This window comes from Cryptomeria japonica, chromosome 3 (genome assembly GCF_030272615.1).
Source record: "Cryptomeria japonica chromosome 3, Sugi_1.0, whole genome shotgun sequence".
NCBI classification, from domain to species: domain Eukaryota; kingdom Viridiplantae; phylum Streptophyta; class Pinopsida; order Cupressales; family Cupressaceae; genus Cryptomeria; species Cryptomeria japonica.
The window spans coordinates 550,534,503-550,557,073 of NC_081407.1; the positions used below are offsets into that span (position 1 = coordinate 550,534,503).

The 22,571-nt window shown below is 36.0% G+C and overlaps 1 protein-coding gene across 4 annotated transcripts in view; it reads right to left on the reverse strand.

The window, feature by feature from the left end:
• Nucleotides 1–4,174: 4,174 nt before the first annotated feature.
• LOC131029883 (regulator of G-protein signaling 1) overlaps nucleotides 4,175–22,571 on the reverse strand; it is a 76,782-nt gene continuing 58,385 nt past the window's right edge. For 3 of the 4 annotated variants that reach the window (XM_057960537.2, XM_057960534.2, XM_057960538.2), the window contains 6 exons: nucleotides 9,215–9,306; nucleotides 5,705–5,937; nucleotides 5,443–5,595; nucleotides 5,182–5,317; nucleotides 4,731–5,040; nucleotides 4,175–4,607 (listed from right to left, as the gene is read on the reverse strand). In XM_057960537.2, the coding sequence (XP_057816520.2) occupies nucleotides 4,597–4,607; nucleotides 4,731–5,040; nucleotides 5,182–5,317; nucleotides 5,443–5,595; nucleotides 5,705–5,937; nucleotides 9,215–9,306 (935 nt within the window). In that variant the 3' untranslated portion in view covers nucleotides 4,175–4,596. The remainder of the gene's footprint in view (nucleotides 4,608–4,730; nucleotides 5,041–5,181; nucleotides 5,318–5,442; nucleotides 5,596–5,704; nucleotides 5,938–9,214; nucleotides 9,307–22,571) is intronic. The other variant, XM_057960535.2, reaches the window with a different exon arrangement.

A 22,571-nucleotide genomic window follows, 5' to 3' on the forward strand; every position in this document is an offset into this window, starting at 1 on the left:
TTGTGTAATCCTAGGCGGGCGAGGAGGTCTACCCTAAGAAACAGGTTTATCCTTAGCCCCTAATGAAGAAGGGGCAAAAAGCACAATGCGTTCCAATACAAGAGCCAATAGGGAAGGAGTGAAAACCGATGCAGGAGGAGATAGAAAAATTGTAGGTCAAACAGACTTAGGAGCCAACTCCCCCATTTTATACTTGAAATAAGCTTTATATAGTAGTTCCCCATGGGGAAGCATAGGCCCAATCAAAGCAAGCCAAAAATGATTTAATGAAAAGCCCCCATGGGTAACCAATCACTGAAATCCAGTGTCCCAGATGACATGCACTGTGCCCTTGTGAGGGAACTTTCAGAACTTATGAATAACCAAGGGGATTGCTTCCATGACGATGAGTCGGGCAATACTCAACTTAACCCAATATAGGCAAGACTCGAGAAGGACAACGAAGCTGCTCAACACCGCCTTGGGTCCCACAAGGGCCGTCAAAGTGATGTTACCTAGAGGAGGAACAAATAACCCATCATGCATATGAACAAAAGCACGACACTCGTCATATCTCGCTCTATGTTAACAATTTAATAAATAGAGCCTCCTCTATAATGACATCTACTCAGCATGTGGGATTGACCATCACACTTGTAATGGTGTGATTGTTGATCTTAGCTAGGATATACAACGAAGTAGGCTCCTTGTTGTAACCGGTTTCCATAGATGTAAAAAATATGTCATTAGTCTATGTCCTCTGGCTAGGGACGATATTAGAGTGATAGTGACCATGTTAACATATGGGCCACCACTCAACTCAAGGTCTGATGATGTAGAGATAAAGTTTGATGAATGAGGTGGGAAAGCATTGGTGTAGATATAGAGCTCATTATTGATTTTGTCAATAGACTTGTTAGATTTATGTTTACATTCACCGACTTGGATAGCACCACTATTTATATGATCTTGGACTATATGTCTAAGACAAATACAACACTCGGTGCGGTGTCCAATCACAAAGTCATACTGACAGAATTCAGAACCATCATACCACCAAGGGTATGGTCTATTGTTGGGAAGTGATCTAATTTCAGGAAGGGTAATAAGATTATCCCTTTAAAGCTTTTGCATTATACTTAGATAAGAATTAGACAATTTGGTAAAGACTTGATTCCACTATGGTTCCTGCGTAGATCTCTCGATTGCTTGAGGCACAATTATGATATTTACCACAACATTATTCTTTTAGACCCTCCTATAGAAGATGTGCACCTCCAAAAGTATCAGTATGAGAGTTCAAAGAAGATTCTCCAAACTGAGCCAACATATGTTGATAGTTAGTGAGTGTGGAACATAGGTCGGTAAAGTTAAAATAACGATTAAGAGCCAGCTTTTCCCTTAGTGTCAGCTACAGATTTTCAATAAACATTCTCTGCAAATAATTATCTGGCAAGGCAAAGGGGATTTTTGTAAAAAATGATTGATACCAAGAGATAAACTCTATAATCCTCTCATTAGGTTTGTGTTTGCAAAGAATAAGGTCTGCTATAGTGACCTTTCTTCCAATGTTTGTTTGAAACCGTGTGTAAAAGGCATCCATAAGTCGATCAAATGATTTGATACAGTAATCAAGCAATGAATTGTACCTCTAGTGTGATTCCCTTAAGGGATCGAGAGAATAGCTTTAACAATACAATGCCCAAGTTATGATAATCACTATAGAAAGTCATGAAAGAATTAAATTGAATGTTGGTATCTATTACTCCATTATACTGATCAAATTTCAAACGAAATTCGCCTCTTGGAGGGTGATGGTGTTTAAGATACTCGGATGAAGTGGACTATGATGATAATAAGTAGGAAGTGAAGATTGATTAGCAATAGATGCAAGGGTAGTAAGTTGTTTCTATAATCAGGGTATTGGTGATGGTACTAGAGGTGGTACTGGCTCTTATGGACCTGCTACACGGGATGCTTTCATTAGTGTTAGAATGGATACTGGTACTAGTGGTGGTACTAGAGGTGGCATTGGCCCTTATGGATCTATTGCTTTGCCTCCACCAGTCCCATATCCATAAGGAACAATACCACCGCCAGTACCAATATCCATTCCAGCACTAACGAAAGCACCCTGTGTAATAGAACCAAGGTCATAGTAGTAGCCACGCCAATATATCCCAAGGGCATCTATAAAAAAATTGATGCTATGTATGGTACCACCTATAAGTGAATCAATAGCACATGGGCTTCACTGTCTAGGCAATATTATATCACGTGCATTAATATTGGGGGGTTTAATATCCCAAAAATGAGGGTACAATATATTGCCTATCGGTGAAAATAGGGGGGTTTTTAATTCGAGCTATGAAAAAATACAATATTTGGTAAAAAAAAATAAGGGGGCTTTTAATTCAAGTTGTGTATTGGGAGGGGGTGAAAAAAAGAGAGTTTAGGGCAATATTTTTTGAAAATAGGGGGATTCTTTAGTATGTCATGAACACGCGTGCTATAACCCAGGTTCACTAAGTGAAGCCCCCGTGATCAATAGATGTGGACCGACACTCCAAAGATATCAACACCAATATGCAGACTAAGGGTATCGGATTGACTATCCTGGGTGTGAGTCTCTGCAAGTGGTACATGATTTTTAACAATCATAGAAATAGCCTTTAACACCTCTAGGCCTCTCTTATTCGAGATAAGCATTTCTCTCAAATTATGAATAACGGAGCCAGCCTAAGGGAGGACATTTTCTTGATCAAGAAAGCCCTCGATGTCCTTCGTGTTCTCTTTTAAAGAGTGAATTTGATCGAACAAAACTACAAGAGTAGACTCGTGATCAACAATAGGAGGAGATCCCAGGAGAGTATTCGTTGGGGTATTGTTTTGAGAATTATTTGTGAACTATTTACAGATTAGCCCCCAATAATAATACTCTTTAAGGGGACAAGAAGCAAAGGGATCATTCAGATCCATTGTACCCACAAACATCAGGCTCGACTGAGTAGGTTGCAATAAATAATTTTCCACTATTACAATATTTTACTCGGTCAGCAATGGAAAAGACACATAAGCATCGTAGTGTGTTCCCATATTACAAATATTGAATTCATGCACTTGAGAGTTAATCTTTTTTTTAAGAGAGGTGTTGAGCCTTCATGTTTGAGCTTTTTCAACAAAAGCATGTTTACTACATCACTCAGTTGACTAATTATCCTTCTTGTCTTTCCAAGAATACCTATATGAGAACTAACCTATTGAATCTCTCAAAGTATGTAGGGTCCATTCTCATCATATTTGACAAATACCTCTATTGTTGCTTAACTCTAATGATGACGAACCTAATGAACTATGAATCAAAATCAAAACTATCAACGTGCCTCTTTACATTGAGGAACAATCATCACCTCATTTGAGAGCAAGGTCTTGATGACTCTCTCCCCTTGAAGGTGACAATAACTCAAGCTTTGAGGATAGCAATCTAGGAATGAATGTTCCGAATCTGAACACTAAAAATCCAGCTCAAAAAGAAGTTGACAATGAATGAATGAATTTTAATGGCATCCACAAGATCAGGTGCTCTAAGGGACCAAGAGACCCTGATTTAATCCATTTCAGGTTTCTTTCAATGTAGGCTTTTCTATTGTGTATCTTGATTAAGAAACTTGCGATATTGTGAAGCCTCGTCTCCTCAAAGATCTCATTCAGACTGTCCACTTGCAAAATGATTTCAAACAGAATACAAATATACACTGCACAATCTAGGAGGAAGTGTTGTTCAGTTTCAACCACCCCTTTCCTGCAGAAAATGCAAATTTGTTCTTCCCAATCCTCCTTGGTGACCGTCCATCTGCCTGTTTCACATCTGAGATGGTCAGACCCAGTCCTCAGTTGGGCAATAGAAACTAGTTTGGTTCTTATCAGATTTACCTTCTGCTAAATTTCCTGTAACATGTAAATCATTTCAACCTAAGACCGGTTCTTCAATGATTATTTGACAAAAAATAATGTTGTTCACTTTTAATTTTATCCTGAAAAGTAAGGGTTGATTTGGGTGTTTTAAAATGAGTTATAGAGAAAATTTGTAACAAAATATGCAACTATATATACTTAGTCCAAAATAAAATTACCATAGGGTTCCAAAAACTATTGAGTTCATCACTTCACACAACTTGGAATTGACAATATGGAATATTTAAACAAAGCTTTTATAATTTATAATCAATGCGACAATCTTTATGCTGAAAACTTCCCAGATATACAATTATGTTGTGCTAATGTACACAATATCGTTAGCTGAATCATAATTCTAGCTGAGATTCTGATTAGATGGGTGATAGCCACTCAGGGCTCTTGATAAAATTAAATATGTTGTAGAAAATGTTTGTTACATTCATGCAGGCCTTTTATTCTCCTACATACGAAAAAAAATGGAATGAATAATCTAAACTGTCAATTATATTAAGTCGACTCAAATGCACATTCCAGAATATTGTATAACCGTATACATGGAAAAGAACACCTGTTATATACAAACAGCTCAAGTGCAGCTTTAGATATCTCATACAGAACTAACTTGAAGTGCATCGAGCTAAGCTTTTGAAGTTGACCATATCAACTCCAACCTGGATGCAGACAGGAATTCAAGCACTTAAAATCGTAAGCTTATTTGGTTTCTATTTAACAATAAAGCAGACCTTCCAAAAAAGAAAATTTCAAAATTCCAATTGAAGGGTCATGTGCCATACCTCTTTTATTACTTGAAAAGTTTGCAAAAGAGCATCTTGAACTAGACAGAAAATTGGTCTGAGAGCTTTGTGAACTTGTTTCTTCTGCAGAGTCTTTGTTGATTTGCAAGGAAAATTGGTATTGTGCCTCAGAATTCTTGGTAAGGCTGTCCTGGTGAAATGGATCATCGACAGCATTGACAGAGCTTACTTTAGGAGAGCAATTCCAACTGGTTATATTCTCCAAAGGCTCACTCACTTCAACTTCAGCTTTGATCTCTTCCTTGAATTGTAAATAGAATGGAGAACTCCAGTAATCCTTTTCCAGGTTCTATTAGCACAATAGTATAAAGAAGAACTAATTCATGTCACAGTTCTTTCTCAGCAAATGTGCATCGACACAAGCCATAAGTGCAGCATAATAAAAAGAATGTTCAATCTGAAGGTACTTGAAAAAAATGTGATCCATTACCATTCGCATTAATTGCACCATCTCGTTGATTGCGTGCTTGAAGAGATCAGGATGAGCTAGGTCAGTTGTATTCAAAACTTCTTGGCGCATCTGATGTGATATGTTGATTTCCATAGGTGAACCTACAGAAAAGAGGCTATAGATACTTTACTAAAAATTGAATTAGTGACAGTTATATTTCTTGGTTCTCATCAGAAATTATGATTTGAAAAATAATCAAAAGCATTCTCTAAAGAATGGTTTTACTTATATGGAGAAAACCTTTCAAACCATTTCAGCTGATCCATACCAACAGATATATGTTGTTCAATTATGTGTCCTGACAAATATATCCTCCGTGCCGTATCAGTAATAGGAATTTTATTCAGCTCATGCACTTCATCATAGAAGTGCACACTCTCCCCAGCCATTCGACTGAGATGAAAGAGAAACTAGATATAGGTTATAATGAACTAAGGTTTACAAGAAAAGTTAAGTAAAATGTATTCTGAAGATGCAACTAACAACCAAAGGGGAAACAAACCTGTCTGCAAAAGCCATAAAAGAGTGTCGAAATTTTTTCTGCTCAAGCAGTTTTTCAATAGGTTCGTCCAAATTCAGAGGCAGGCCTGTTGGGAAAAGCAATCCACTATCTGGGATTCCTAGTACTTGCCCCATTGTTTCAAACTTGTCAGATTCTCGCTTCCTCATGCTTAGTTGGTTAAACAGAGGCCGTGACATAGACATGAAAAAGAAAGATAGAACCATGACATTTGCCTACAAATAGTAAAATGCAGAGACACGAACTTATGTTTAGAGAAATATGATGCTTGAAACAAATGTCAGTAGTTCTTTTCAGCTGAAAAATTTCTTAAATTCACCGCATATTTTGGCAGAGATGATAACCAAAAAAAAAAATTCAGACAAATAAGCTCTCTCAGGAAACCCTAATAGAAGTCCAATTTTTTACTTCAAATATTGCGACAATGTGCTTTTATTCGAGAATCAATACCCAAAGACAAACAAGAGAGCCACTACAACACCAATTACATATATTTAATTACTTTATTTTCTTCCATGAATGCTAAAGATACAAACATTTGGTCTAATGCAAGTTTCAATCTAAAAATCTACAAAGCTTGCTTTTCTAGATGGCTTCTTTGCAAAAACAGACAGCATAAATAATAATGTGTTTTACTCTGTACTACATTAAATTGTTCTGAAATAGATTTACTATATACCACTCCAATATTATGTCACTTGTTCCTCATTAGTTCCTTTTATATTGATGTTTCACTGTGGCATTAAAAAATATATGCATTCTTGACCCGAAACTTCTACATGTGCATGCCTCAACATACTAATAAATTATTGTTTGACTGATTGAGATATAGTGCATTCAGAATTGTAATCTGTCTTGTTATCCTTACGTATTGTTATCAGCATATGAATAAAATACATTTTTTGTGGCTGACATGACTTTGCATTGTTTAATATTATAGTATCGGCTTTGGTAGAGTATTAATCATTTTTAGTTATGAATAGATGGGTTGATGGTTGTCTTAATTGACATCTGTTTATTCTTACAAATCACAATTCAAATGTTGGGGGAAGGTAATGTTTGACAAGTCTTCCTTGTACCAAGCTTTGTATTGTACACTACTTGATGCAGCAATCTTGTTTTTCTTTACCTTCTACTCCATTACGCAAAGTCAGGACAAGTTGAAGTTGAGTGAAAGCAGAAGTCACTCAACATTAAATGCTTACGCTCAGAGAAGTTTAAGGCCTTTAAAGCCTTAGTGGAGAATGAGAAGGGTCTGAAAATTAAACGCTTGCGTTCAGACAATGGGGGAGAGTTCACATCAAATGAGTTTGTAAATTTCTGCTAAAATCATGGTATAAAAAGACAATACTCGGCTGCAAAGACACCACAACAAAATGGTGTTGTTGAGAGGAAGAACAGATCAGTCCAATAAATGACTTGTAGTATGATGAATGAGTCTAAAGTGAATGATTCTTTTTGGAGAGAGGCAGTCCATACTGTTGTTTACATTCAGAATAGGGGGCTGATTAGAGCAAAGCACAACAAAACTCCATATGAACTTTGGAAAGGTAAGACTGCTTCAGTTAAATATTTCAAAGTTTTTGGTAGTCCTTGTTATTTTAAGAGGGATGAAAACAATCTTGGAAAATTTGATCCTAGGGCTCATGAAGCGATTTTCTTAGGATATTCTTCTAAAAGCAAAGCTTATAGATATTTTAACAAAAGATTACACAAGATTGTTGAAAGTGCTAATGTGAAGGTTCATGAAGATGCTAACATTTATGACAAGGTACAAGATGATGATGGTAGTTGTCAAGTAGATAAAGAAGAAAGTGATGTTCGACAAACACCTTCAAATGTACAACATGCAATCAATAGCAGGATTATTTTATTATTATTATTGGTCAGTAAAGTCAACAAACTAGAAAGAAATATAAACTGAAAATCAATAGCTAATACAATATTACCATAAATTCCTTGAGCAATGGTATGGCTACACTTTTGGCATGTGTGACAAACTGAGTATCATATATCAGTAGCCTTTAAAGGCTATGATTCCCCTTTTTTTCTGTTGGAATCAGAAAATATTAAGAATATTCTCCTTTGAACATGAATAGCTACCCTAATAAGTAGTTATGGTAGCCTTTATGAACATTTCAATATTAAAAAGCTACCAAAAAGAAGATCGTAACACTATGGAGTGGTACTACAGTCTATACTATGACAAAATCAACAGCCAAGGAAAAGGTAAATAAACATGAATCACAATCCCTTTAATAATGAATATTATCTCTCATAAAGACTTACATCAACATTTAAGTAATGTTTTGACTTTATATTTGGACCACCACCTTTCCAAATTAAGTTTGTTGTCCAAGGGGTTGTGTTCTATTGGTTAAAGCATTGAGTTCTCATTGTGGAGATCAAAGTTCAAATCCCAAAGGGACATCTAATATGGAATTCAAAGTTGTGACTCTTAGTCTTCCACAGTTGGCTTCTAGGTGGTTTCTAATAAGTGATTCTAATTTGTGACTCTTGGTCTTCCATAGGTTGATTCTAGTGTGGTTGCTCAAAATGAGCTAATGGTGGTTTCTAATAAGTGGATTCTAATTTGTGACTCTTGGTCTTCCACATGTTGATTCTAGTGTGGTTGCTAGTATTGAGCTAGTATTGAGTGTTACAAGCTAGGGTTGCCGTTGCACCAAAAGATCAACCTATCAATGTCTGATACAACCACTAGACTTATAGAATCCACAAGAGCCTGTTAAACCATGTCACGAATCCCCGCAAGGGATGCTGGCCCACTGCCAACAATCCCCCTCCCAGCGTCACTTGCCGCGGCCTGCGTGATTCGAACCTGTGACCAAGCTCTGATACCACTTGTTACAAGCTAGGGTTGCCGTTGCACCAAAAGATCGACCTGTCAATGCCCGATACAACCACTAGACTTATAGAATCCACAGGAGGCTGTTAAACCATGTCACGAATCCCCGCAAGGGACGCTGGCCCACTACCAACATTGAGCTAGTATTAGTGTCATGGTTGTGGTTGCCTTGATATGAACAAATATTAGTGTCATGTAATGGTCTCAAGTTGATGCTCGTATGAGCAAAATATTTGTAAATGATCTGGAACATAAAAAAAAAATAGGTTTGCCACTTCAAATCAAAGATCATTTGAAATTAAAGAATGATGCAGTTGGAATATTAGTGAGAAATAAGTGGTACAGCTGCTACAATCTAATTAGAATCTGCAATAAATAATTTCAGCTGAACCTCTAAATGGTACAACCAGCCAAATTAAAATCCATCTTTAATACTGAATATTTAGCACTAACCCATGAGACATGACTTACAAAATTTCAATGAATTTATGATGATTAAATCAATAAAAAATACAGCCTACAAACGCTACATACAAGGTAATAAGATTAAAAACGTTTTGTAAAAATGCATGATAGGTTGGAAATGTAAATTTATTTTGCTTAGCATATTCTAAAATGTTACATACCGTAAGCATCAATGTGAACCTAGATGCAACCATAAGCGATGCTGTTTTTTCATGATGAACTTCATTTGCAACGTAAATTGCAATCCAAACTCCTGAGATGAAATTTTAAAAGGATCAATATATCAGTTTTGTCATATGAATATACTGTAATACATCATACATGATATACCAAGAAATGTGAGACTAGATGCAACCATAATGTTAAGGAATTTAGATCAGAGATAGAGAATACAATAGTTTGGTAATATGTAGTGAGGATAGACTTTAATAAGATCACTGCAATGAATATGTTTTACCTCCGATGTGTATATATATATATATATAACTCTAACTATTAATCTTCTATGATAATATCGACAGCTTGCTGGTTTGTGAAACTGCCACGGTTATTGGTTTTAGTTCACAGCAAGTGTCGATGCCTATAAATAAAAGGATGAAGAGTCATGTCCACGTAGGGGCATGACTTCTACGTGGCTTATCCCACGTAGAGTCATGACCCTACAGGGACATGACCCTTCATTCAATGTCGTTATATATTACTTGCTTCAATCCGAATGAAGTTATATCCTTAACACTCCCTCTTAGCAAAAGAGGATTGAATTTCATTATTAAGTTTTAAGGAACAACATTCTAGATATGCACATTCATTTGACATGATCATTCACTCAATAACACTTACTAGTGAAATACTTCATATCTCAGAGAGATATGGATTATCTGATATCCAGCACTCTGGGACAACAACTACTTGAAGTCTTATCAGATTACAACCTTGATTCTAGTGACAATTGTAACATTGTCATTATCATAGGTGAAATAATTTTAGTATCATGATATCCGGCACATTCCGGGACAGCAAAATAATGTAGTCAATCATGATATGATTGTTATCATAATTTCCGACATATTTCGGAACAATAATTTAATGATAACAATTCAATAACTCATCATAGCAAATTTAGTATCAAGATTTCCAACACATTCCGGGACAGCAACTTAATGTAGTCAATCTTGATAACAGATCAGGTTATTGTGAAAGTCGTCACCTTACAACAGCGATCTTACACTTACATCACATGAAAGATCGTCACCTTCCATGACATAACACATACATGCAATATTGCATTCAAGATATTCATGAATATATCAATTACATATGATTAAGATGAATATCATAAATTTCCATTATAATTTAGTCATACCAAGTTTACCTCTAAAGTACTCCACTTTCAACTTTGCAAGAGGTTTGATGAATATGTCGGCACTTTGCTCTTCAGTGCTGATGTAGGTCAATTTGATGACATCTCTGTCTACCATATCTCTTATGTAATGGTATGGGATTTCTATATGCTTGGATCGATTATGAAAAAATGGATTTACAGAAAGTTTGATGCAGCTTTGATTATCACAATGAATCACAATGGGGTTTAGGGGCTTCCCAAATAGTCCAACTAGCAATTTCCTTAACAATACTGCCTCACGTGCTCCCATGGAGGCAGCCATATATTCGGCTTCAGTGGAACTGAGCAACTGTTGACTGTTTTCTGCTAAACCAGGATATCATAACTGATCCAAGACTAAAGCAACACCCCGTTGTACTTTTACGATCAATGGAATTTCCTGCCCAGTCGGAATCAGAATACCCTTGGAGTTGTATCTCAACATTTTTATACTTTAGGCCAAGTCCAATAGTGCCACGCAAGTATCTCAGAATATGCTTAGCAGCCATTAGGTGAATCTTCTTAGGTTCGCACATGAAATGACTTAACACATTGGTAGTGTAACAAATATCAGGGCGAGTGTTTACCAAGTACATAAGAGATCCAATAATTTGTCTATAGTATGTAGGATCTGTAGGTTCTGAATCTGCTACTTCACTTTTGAGCTTATGAAGATTTGTTTCCATTGGAATGGATAGAGGCTTACAATCTATCATACCAAATCTGGTCAAGATATCAGTGGTGTATTTTCTTTGATTTAGGAAAATATAATTCTCTTTTTGCCATACTTCTAAGCCCAGAAAATAGTGCAGTAGACCTAGATCCTTCATATCGAATTTAGCCACAAGATTTTGTTTGCATTTTGTAATGAGGTAATCTTCTCCTGTTATCAACAAGTCATCAACATAGAGAACAAGTATTAACATGTCACCATCCGATATTTTGAAGTATATGTTAGAGTCTGCTTCATTTTTGGAATATCCTAGTTTTGAGAGATAACTATCTATCCTTCCGTACCATGCCCTGGGAGCTTGCTTAAGGCCATAGAGAGATTTTTTTAGTCTACACACATAGAGATTTCTATCATGTGTAGCAAAGCCTTCAGGTTGTTCTATATATACTTCTTCCTCAATAACACCATTCAAAAATGCAGTCTTCACATCCATTTGGTGTATCTTCCACCCTTTAGAAGCTGCAATGGAAATGACGGTTCTTACAGAAGTATATCGGGCAACTGGAGCAAATGTCTCTTCGTAATCAATTCCAGCCTTTTGAGAGAACCCCCTAGCAACGAATCTGGCTTTGTGTTTTTCAATACTACCATCTGGTGCATATTTGATTTTGAATAACCACTTTGATGAGACAACTGATTTGTCTTTTGGTCTAGGTACAATGTCCCAAACATCATTTTTTAAGATAAATTTGTATTCCTCAGTCATTGCATCTTTCCAAGCTTGACATGTTAAAGCCTCTTCAAAATTTGATGGTTCAGATTTTGTAAGTTCGGTCATGAGTGCAACAGAGCATGATTGACTTCTTGTTTTCTTATTATCTTTGAAGATTTCATCGGGTTCCACATTATTTTCTTCAATCATCTTTCTTGCCCATAGTGGTATTTTCTTGTTGTTAGGATTTTCAGCATTCTCGAAATTAGGTGATTGAAGTTCATGATTTTCTATGCTTTTCTCCCTCTGATTTTCAATTGTAGGATTTTCATCTGATTTTGCGGTTAGATCATCTTCTGCACTTAGAGATATTTTATAAGCAACATCTTCTTCAAATTTGACATCTCTACTGATTTCAATAGATCTTCGTCCTGGAATATAGACTCTGTATCCTTTAGTGGTTTCACTGTAGCCAACAAATATGCCTTTCTTCCCGGAGGGTTCTAGTTTGGTTCTCTTTTCTTTAGGAACGTGAATATACACGTAGCAACCAAAGATTCTTAGATGGCTTAAATCTGGTTTATTTCCTATAAAGGCTTCTTCAGGTGTTATATTCTCTAGGATTGAATGAGGGCATATTTTTTCACTGTACATAGTTGTATTTGAGGCTTCAGCCCAAAATGAGATATGTAGATTTTGATCATGCATCATGGCTTTAGCAGCTTCGATGATGGTTCTATTTTTTCTTTATGCGACTCCATTTTGTTGAGGATTATAAGGTACAGTAAACTCCCTCTTAATCCCAACAGAAATGCAAAATTCTTTAAAATTTTCAGAGATATATTCACCCCCATTATCTGATCTTAGAGTCTTTATTTTCTTCCCAGTTTGATTTTCCACTAGGACCTTATATTCTTTAAATTTCAATTACACTTCATTTGATTCTTTGAGTTTTATGAAACAAGTTTTCCTAGAGTAATCATCAACAAATATCACGTAATACAAGAATCCCCCTAGTGATGGTAATGACATTGGACCACACAAATCAGTGTGGACAAGTTCTAGTACAACTTTTGATTTGTGTTCACTTGAGGGAAAGGACCCTTTTGAGTTCCTCCCTAGAGCACATCCTTTACAAGTTCCAACATGATCAGATTTTAGATTGGGTAATCCTGTGGTAATTTTCCTATAGAAGGTAGGGCACTAAATCGAAGATGTCCTAATCTTCTATGCCAAATTTCATTAGAGTTTGATACTTCATGATTTAGTGCTTGTTTTTTAGTATTACATAATTTGTATAAACTACCATCTCTAGATCCTATAGGAATAGCATTCTTTATGTTAGAGTTTTTAGGCCAGAGTAGAACTTTATCTTCATGGAAGGTGACACGATATCCTTGATTAGCTAGTCCTAAAATAGAGACCAAATTCCTTTTGATACCTGGTACAAAGAGAACATCTTTCAATTGTAATGTAACTCATGTTCTTAATTGAATTGAGCAGGTCCCAATTCCTTTCACTGGATAGGTAGAATTGTCTCCTATTGTAACTTCTTCAGTTGAGTGACCTTCAAAGGTTTCGAATTGATCTCTAAAACCGGTTATGTGTCGAGATGCTCCACTGTCGATTATCCACATATGTTTGTTTGAGTTTAGTTCGCTTGATAAGGCTAAGAAAAATAGAGGATTCTCTACTTCCTTGACTTCAGCTATGGTTGCTTGAGCTTTCTTTCTTTTTGGGCAGAACCTGTGACTGTGTCCAAATTTATCACACTTGTAGCCTTGAATCTTGGAGAAGTCTTTGCTTTTGTGATTATTTCCTGTCTTCCATTTGAACTTCCTTTTCTTCCCTTTGTTGCTTGTGTTAGCATGTAGTACTTGAATTTCTCCCCTTTTGTTTGGACCCAATCCTTTTGTGATTAGTCGAGATTCTTCTTGAGTACAATCATTCTTGAGTTGATTGAATTTTGGTAGTGTCAGACGAGCACTAATGCCTTGAATAAAGGATTCCCAACTAGATGGTAATCCCTTAAGTGCTATTAGAGATAGCTCCATATCATCTATATTATTCCCAATAGTTGACAATTGGTCTTGTAATTCTGAAATCCTCATGAAATAGGATGTGATTGTTTCTCCTTTGTTCATGTAGATATGCATTAATTGTTGTTTTAAAGTGAGCAATCTGCTTGCATTATTTATTTCATATGAGTTTTGAATGGTCTTGAACATATCATAAGTTGTAGTTAGTTTTGAGATGGTTGGGAGAATGTGATCTTTAACAGCATCAATTATGATTTTCTTAGCCTTGTTGTTGTGTCTTTTCCAGGTTGCTTTCTCTAGCTCGTCTTCGGGCATCTTAGTATCTTCTTCTATGTATGCATCTAGTTCGAGTTCTTGAAGAATTGTTGTTATTCGAATTCTCCATGAGACGAAGTTGGATGCGCCTTCGAGTCTATCCTCCACTCTAACACTGTTCACCATGATTGTTTTTCCTTTGATTCTGAGTGCAAGTCTGAAATTTTTTTTAGAAAAGAGGTGTCACTATTTTATTATTTCTCTACCAACGTGGCTCTGATACCATGTTAAGGAATTTAGATCAGAGATAGAGAATACAATAGTCTGGTAATATGTAGTGAGGATAGACTTTAATAACATCACTGCAATGAATAGGTTTTACCTCCGATGTGTATATATATATATATATAACTCTAACTATTAATCTTCTATGATAATATCAACAGCTTGCTGGTTCGTGAAACTGCCACGGTTATTGGTTTTAGTTCAAAGCAAGTGTCGATGCCTATAAATAAAAGGATGAAGAGTCATGTCCACGTAGGGGCATGACTTCTACGTGGCTTATCCCACGTAGAGTCATGACCCTACGGGGACATGACCCTTCGTTCAATGTCATTATATATTACTTGCTTCAATCCGAATGAAGCTATATCCTTAACACATAAGCCATGCCATTTTTCTCTACTACAAACTTAATTTGCAATATAAATTGCAATCCAAACTCCTAGGTTAAATGTATTAAATGACTAGTGTATTAGTTTTGACATATAAATAACTAGTGTATTAGTTTTGACATATAAATATACTACGATACATTATACACAAAATATTTTGAGGCTAGAATAAGATGGCATGGGATTAGTTACATTTTGCCTTACATGTTCAAACAAATTTATTTAAACTTGATTGTTCTTGTAAGTTGTAAGGGCTAAGGACATCTAGTTCTATTGAAATGTAAGAGCTGTAGTTAACTCCACATAGAAGTATGTACAAACGCATTTCTTAAGTAGAAAATAAATTATAACCCAAATCAACAAAAAACTTGGTATGGTCATCGATAAGTCTCATATACATTGCTGGTAAATCTTTAGTTAAATATCATTTATAAAGAAAGTACAGTCTTGCTTCACAACTCTCTACTCAACAATTTGCAAACATATCACAACTAAAATTAAAAAATGACATCACAAAGGCAGAAAAGATAAAAACTTGAAATTAGAAAATTAAAGAATAATTTATTTTTTTAAATATATAATCAACAAATTAAATATTAAAATATTACAAAGCAACTTGTAACATAATAAAAAAGAAGTAAAATAGAATTTTGATAAAAAAAACTTACTTTGATAGTCTCATCCACAATCTTGACAAATATACCATAATAAATGGTCTTCACAACCCTAGCATTATTGTAGTAAAGACTCTCTAATCACTTTTTACTCACAAAAAAGCACTTAAGGTCAAACAATGTAGTTACTATACTTTGCAAGGTAAGGAAATTATTCACAAAGTGTGTGACTATTGAATCTATGAGCTTCTCGCTATTAGTGTGCTTTCTCATGAGATTCAAAACCCATGTGTGATTGTAGATGTATTTTGTAAGACTCCTTATATCTTCCATCGCATTCCTCAACTAGCTTGATTGCTTTAAATTCTCAACTAGAAGGTCAAGGCAATGAACACTAAAACAATGTAGGGTGCCTGATTTCTAGTAGTCTACCAACTGTCACACATGCAGATGCATTGTCTGTAACTATTTGAATGCATTATCCATTCCTACCTCCATCACGACATTATTCAACAAGCTACACAAGGTCTTAACGCTTTTAACTTCACTAGAGGCATCAACTAACTTCAAAACACCACCTATCCTCCTAAAGCCACTAAAAAATTAATGTGTGTTATATGAATATCCCTTTTTTAAAAGATTATGAAACTAATTAAATAATTATTTTTTTTGTTTATTTTTTATTATTTTTAAAATGCCTTGTAAACTTTTTAACGTGACTGGTGACGCTGGCATGACACACCCTCTGGCTCCACGTGAACACTTTTGACCTGGAGCTATGAACCGGTGAGGCCACAAAAGGGGGACCTCATCCCCACGCTTCACTTGATCAAACCCGCAAGCTCAATGGCCCAGCAAAAGCACAAGGAATGCATGCACAGTGGCCCAGCAGGCATTTGAACTTTGGTGGTCGCTTCACCAACGAAGTGTTTTAACTGTGAGACTACACGTCCAAAGACAATTAAATTTAAGTTGTCAAAAAGTTAACTTTATGTTTTATTTTTCAAAGATGACATATTTAATTATTTAAAATAGATGATTGAAAAAGATTTATAGTGTCACTAAGCCCAAGGTCTTGAAAGTGAGTGAAAAAGGACACTTTATCATTTTATAACTCTCAAAGAAAAGTAAAATAAGAATTCAAAATAATATTATATTCCCTAAATAAGTTATAAAATGAGGTTTTGTCTCAAGAAAAGGTTTCTTGTTCATTTCATAATTTTTTTTCTTCCAGAGAATTAACACAAGTTCCTAAGGATAAAAACTCTTTGACAAGATGGTTTTGAGGATGAAACCCCTCTTAACCATTTGAGTGATTTCATCCAAAGATCACTAGAGTGTGGAATGCATTCCAATTTCTTGGTGTTTTGTATTTGTTGTTTGGGTTCCAAATTTTGGTTGTACTCGAGGTGGCCATACCATCCTTGGGAAGTATTAAGAGTATTCAGAAATTAATTTCTAATTAGTTCTAAAATCTGATTCACCCATCAACAGCATCGTATTGAGGTCAGCGTGCAATAATTATTTTTATATTTGTATCTCTGATTTTTATATCAGCATTTACCAGTATTTACCATAGATTGTAACAGCTGTTAGCATTGATATTCATTGAAAATTTGTATAAAAAATAAAGTAGCTTTTGATTTCATCGTTCATGAGTATTGTATCTATTTGTGTTTTTTCATTTTTATCAAGAAATTTATTGAAATACAAACAAAACTTAGCTCCCCACCAACTGTTTGACAAAATTTCTATGAGCTAGAATTGAAAGGATTGCAAATTTATTTCAAAAAATTTGATAGGCACAATATAATGATATCAAGGCATGCATGATTATTTATGACAATTGCAAAATTTTAGAAAATATTCCAGTGTTGGATATTACAATAATATTAGTGTTGGTGGTCTTACTGGCCTATTAGGAAGTTAGCAATCTTTGCAGCTTGTATCTATTCATTGTCAGTTTCAGTAGTTATAGGTTGCTTTCAGTAGAATGCATGATAATGTTCAGTGGCTATAGCAAGATGAAGTCATTTCAAGAAACCATGATTGAACTGTTGCTAGTATTTGGAAAATATTAGGATGACCTAACAGCATTGGTGATGGATAAGGATTAAAGGGATTATGAACGTGAAGCCGCCAAAATTCTTGATCAGTATCAAGAATGAATAGAGCATCCTAATAAAAAAGATCTTTATAACTACATAAAAAGCTCAAGAACAAATGATGGTGTTGACCTTACATGTGCGACAATAAAAGAAGATAATCAGTCCAAGAATTTCAGATTTGAGTATGAGACACTTGGCTCAATGCAAAATACAAATGAAGTGGAATTTTAGAATGCACATCAGGAGAATGTCTTAGCAGAAGATGATGGTGAAGTTGAATTTTCGGTGCATCCGCAAGTGAGGAGTCTGAGTCTTCATGACAGTGCTAAGAGTGAAGGATATGCTGGTTTGGAGTTCACTAAATCAGCAACTATTGCTAAGTCATATGAAGGTAAGGAATTTCTTGATGATTCATTGCTTGAGAAAATGTTATCATGCCACTTGTTTAGGGAGTTTGCAAGGAAAAAATTAGACAGACAAAAGATCAGCTTGCTGCTACAAAACATTTCAATGAGCAAATTTCTGGTAACCTACTTTTTGACATGGAAACAAATAATCCACTTTTTACAATGGATGGTGAGATATTTTCTGATTCTAGTAACATAGCTTGTGACCTTAACAGGATATGGGGTCTAGGTGACTGTTTATCAAAATGGAGCAAGGCAGTGAATTTTTTGGTAATTCATTGCTTCACTACAATATTATCATGCCAACTATTCAAGAAGATTGCAGGACAACTCACAAATAAAAAGCTGAAAATGAAGATCCAATACTGCTTACACCAGAAGGTATCATTTGTCATCAAGTCAAAAAGCAATATTTGAAAAGTTTGCTCACATTGCTAGCTTTAAACTGGGAAACTCGCACTGGTGGCATGGTGAGGTATGCTCATCTTTTTTGATAACACGTAAGAGTAGAGTAGATAAAAGATTTCCTAGAACACTTTGGTAAGAGGTGCTCCCTTCTTAAAAAGAAGAATCCAATTAATGTGATTATCTCAACTTGGCTCATTAGTATGGGACATAGGAAATAAAAATAGAAGAAATTTACATTGATAGTCCAATTTTAATCAAAGTGGTGCAGTGAAAGCAGGGTATAGTGTTCTTGAGGTTAATTTGGGATCGTGGAATCTTAGAGAATTTTATCCAGGATTAGTTAGGGGTTGAGTTGTGATTGCTCAAGGACAAGAAATCTTTGGGAAGGGAGGATTGTAATGTCCCCTTTTTGTGGCCTTTCTACTATCTTTGGAAACTCCAACTTTATTGGCATTATAATTCTGACAATGGTGGTAAGCTCAAGTAACAAGATGAATCTATTGGCATTTGCATGAAGATTGCATTGATGAACTATTATGTTGTCATTGATGTCAATTATAACCAGTAATGATGTTGTAATAATGTTGTTTTGCAACCAGTAAGTGAGCTTGTGAAGCAAACCGGTATTACTTGAGAAGAAGTGAGATCAACTGGTAACCCTACCTGTTGATGTGCTAAACCCTAACCGATGGAGCTTGGTGAATCGGTTGTATTGGTTTATGATCAAATGATGAACATTAATGATTATGCCACGTATGCATGTTGTATGTGAAGAGTTTCAAATGGTTTTTGGTGCGTAGAGATAACAGTTTTATCTTGGGAATGAGCGAGTACATTGCATGAAGTGGAAACCGTGTGATGAGTCACAGGGATCGATGAAGCAGTGATCAAGGAGCAGTCGAGGTTGTCTTGAATGATGTGCAATGATTGCTATGTAATCCAACGGTCATACTTGAACCGATTTGTTTGTAATCTCTATGAGATCTTAGGTTTGTGATGTGTTACCGACCTATTGTTTTGCTTATAAGGTCGATGAATTGTTTTGTTGTAGAGTTGGCAATTTTGGTTAAGTGTAAGAGTGATTGGTTGCTGAACCAGAAGATGTATCTGCAGTATGTGTAAAGGCAGATAGGAGCATGAAAAGGATCTGATCAAGCAGAGTAGTGCTATTTAACAGATCAGTAAACCCCTGTTGTTCTCTAACAATTACAACAGTGAAATCCCCTAACCGAGTAAGCTCTAACAAGCTTAGTGTTATCTAAATCCTCTAACCAAGTGATCCATTAGCTTGGATTTCAAATCCTCTACCGAGGTTACTCCTAACAGGGTATTGCTTCTAATAGGGCATTATAGTCAATCCCTTAACCGAGTGGTCCCTAACAGGATCTATTCTTAACGGGACTTATTGTAAAGCTTTAACAAGCTTGGCTCCTAACAGGGCGAATTTCAGAAGAGTTCAGAATACCTGTGGGTATTCATCCCCACCGTGGTTTTTCCCATTTGGGTTTCCATGTCAAAATCATTATGTAATGTGGTGAATGTTTTTGTGGTTATGTTTGCTATGGTTAATTTTCTTAACTGCTAAATCCACTTAGATATGATATGATGACCGACAGCAATCTGAAATGTGCTTTTACTTTTGTCAGTAAAGTATTTGGATGTTTTGGTTAAAAGGTTTTTGAGAGCTTCAGAGTTGTTTTACTGTTATTCTGTTATGACAGTCAACCGGTGTACTTGACAGTGATATTGCAATTTGTAGTTCAGTGTTTGAACCAGTCAATTCTAAGTTTGTCTTGAGAGGTTGTTTTTGAGTTTGGTGAAAGTTTAGTCAGTTTTCTATCTATTGATTCACCCCCCCACCTCAATAGTTGACCGGATCCTTATTGATTCATCATACCATCAGAATCCAGGCTATCCAACAATACTTTCCCATTGTACTTTCAATACTCTAGAAGCTCTCCGCACTTCATGGAAAAAAATTCTATTTTTGCAAAGTACAAATTTTCATTAATTTTGAAATCTTATGAACTCAAGGTTATGTTGGCATGGTTAGAATTCATAATTGGCTTATTTGAGTATTTTCTGCAACTTGGTGGTTGTACGGAAATATAATTATTTTGATTATAAAGTGACACATGGTTCAAAAGTAAATTAAAATAAAAGTCGCATTATAAAGACATGATTTTTCTAGAAAGTTATAAAATGGTTATAAAATATAGCTTCTAGAAAGATCCCAAAAAGTAAAATAGTACAATGTCGCTTATAAGGAGCTAAAAGGACTATTATTTTAAAAGTGCTTTTCAAATATAATTATTGAAAGTTCCATAGGAGTTATAATAGGAGCTTGAGGAGACTCATTTCATTCATTCTTGGTATTTTCATATTCTTGAAACCCTAGTGTGGGGAGGTTGACCAGGTTTGTTCAACAACAGCCCTTGAACAAAAACTCTACGATGAAGATTGGTTTTGAAAGTGAAAGATCTTCCCTTGCCAAGATTGTGGTGGATTCACATAGGATTCGTGAGTGTGTGTAATGTTTTGGATTTTCCAGAAATTTGTGTTGAATAGATAAATATTATTTCTAGAAGTTGTAGGTTGGATGATTCAAAAAGATTTGCACAACAAATAAATATTTGATATTTGACTATATCTACGGGTATGGAGGTATGAGCAAAGTTTTTGCAAAATTATTTGATTGTGATGTGCCCTAGAATTTCTTGAATTTCTATAAAGAGAAGGGAAGATCTAGATATATATATTTTGTTGACTCTTCATCTACCATTATGAACCAATATGGGACTGCCATACAATTCAAGGATTCATATTTTATGGACTAAGAAAGCCATACCAACTCAAGACAGCAGCTAATCATACTTCAAGGAGGTGCAACATATTTTAGAAGGCTTTAAAGCCTAACTTGGTACTGTTGTGACCTTTTCCACACATCGCCCCATTGCAAATGGGGACCCTCTCTTTTCCTGCTTTCTAGGATTTTTGTTAGTGTCTTGTGACCTTTTGCTGCAGTTTCACCAAGCCTTGTCCAGTTCAGAGCATTTCAGGCCTGACGATTGAGAGTTAGTTTTTGCAAGTTATGTGATTCCGAGGTGTGAGCGCCACCAGAGTGCTTAGAGAGGCCAAAGGACGAAGATCGCAATTGATTTGGACGAATTTGGACAACTTTCTATTTTTAGAAAGTTTGCTTTTTGCTTTTTTCCTTTTTTTTAGGAAGTTTCGTTTTTGGCATTTTTAGCCCGATCCTCGGTATGGCTTTTTTTTAGAAGTTTTTCTTTTTTTAGGGATGTCTGGTTTTTGCTTTTTCGGGATGCAAACCTAGGGTTTACACTTACACCACTGACCTGCTTCGACCGGAATTCGAAAATTCCAAGTTTTGACCTAAAAAAGCTAAATCCCTAGATTTTAGGCTTTTTGCTTTTTCGGGATGCAAACCTAGGGTTTACACTTGCACCATCGACCAGCTTCGACCGGAATTCGAAAATTCCAAGTTTTGACCTAAAAAGCTAAAATCCCTAGATTTTAGGCTTTTTGCTTTTTCAGATGATCTACCTAAGCACGGATTTCAAATTTCAAGTTAATCCGATTAAATTAGATTCAATTGTGAAATTTTGAAATTTCTTCGAAAATTCTTCTAAGTCTGGCTAACAAGGGTTTTAAAGTGTTTCTGCAGGTTCAAACCCCATCACGAAGGATGAAGAGATCATGTGGGTGCTGAGGTTAAAGTCCGCCATGCTAATGGAGGTCATGTGGGCACCTTGTCTAAAGTCCGCCATGAGTTTGGAGGTCACATAGGAGGCTCCTCCAAAGTCCGCCCCACCTAAAGAGGTCATGGAAGAGCATGGTTTAAAGTCTGCCCACCTTAGGAGACCATGAGGGAGCAACCTCCAAAGTCCGCCCCACCTTAGGAGATCATGTGGGTGCAAGGGTCAAAGTCCGCCAAAGAAGGAGCTTACTCCAAAGTCCGCCCAGCCATGAAGAAGTCATGAAGGAGGTGAGCTTGAAGTCCGCCCAAGGGAGATGGAGGCTATGTAGGGGCTAAGTTTAAAGTCCACCCAGCCATGAAGAAGTCATGAAGGAGGTGAGCTTGAAGTCCGCCCAAGGGAGATGGAGGCTATGTGGGGGCTAAGCTTAAAGTCCGCCCAAGTCTATAGAGGTCACATGGGTGCTAAGGTCAAAGTCCACAGGGAAACCTTGCTAGAAGTCCGCCCAAGATGCTAAGTCAAGGAAGAAGA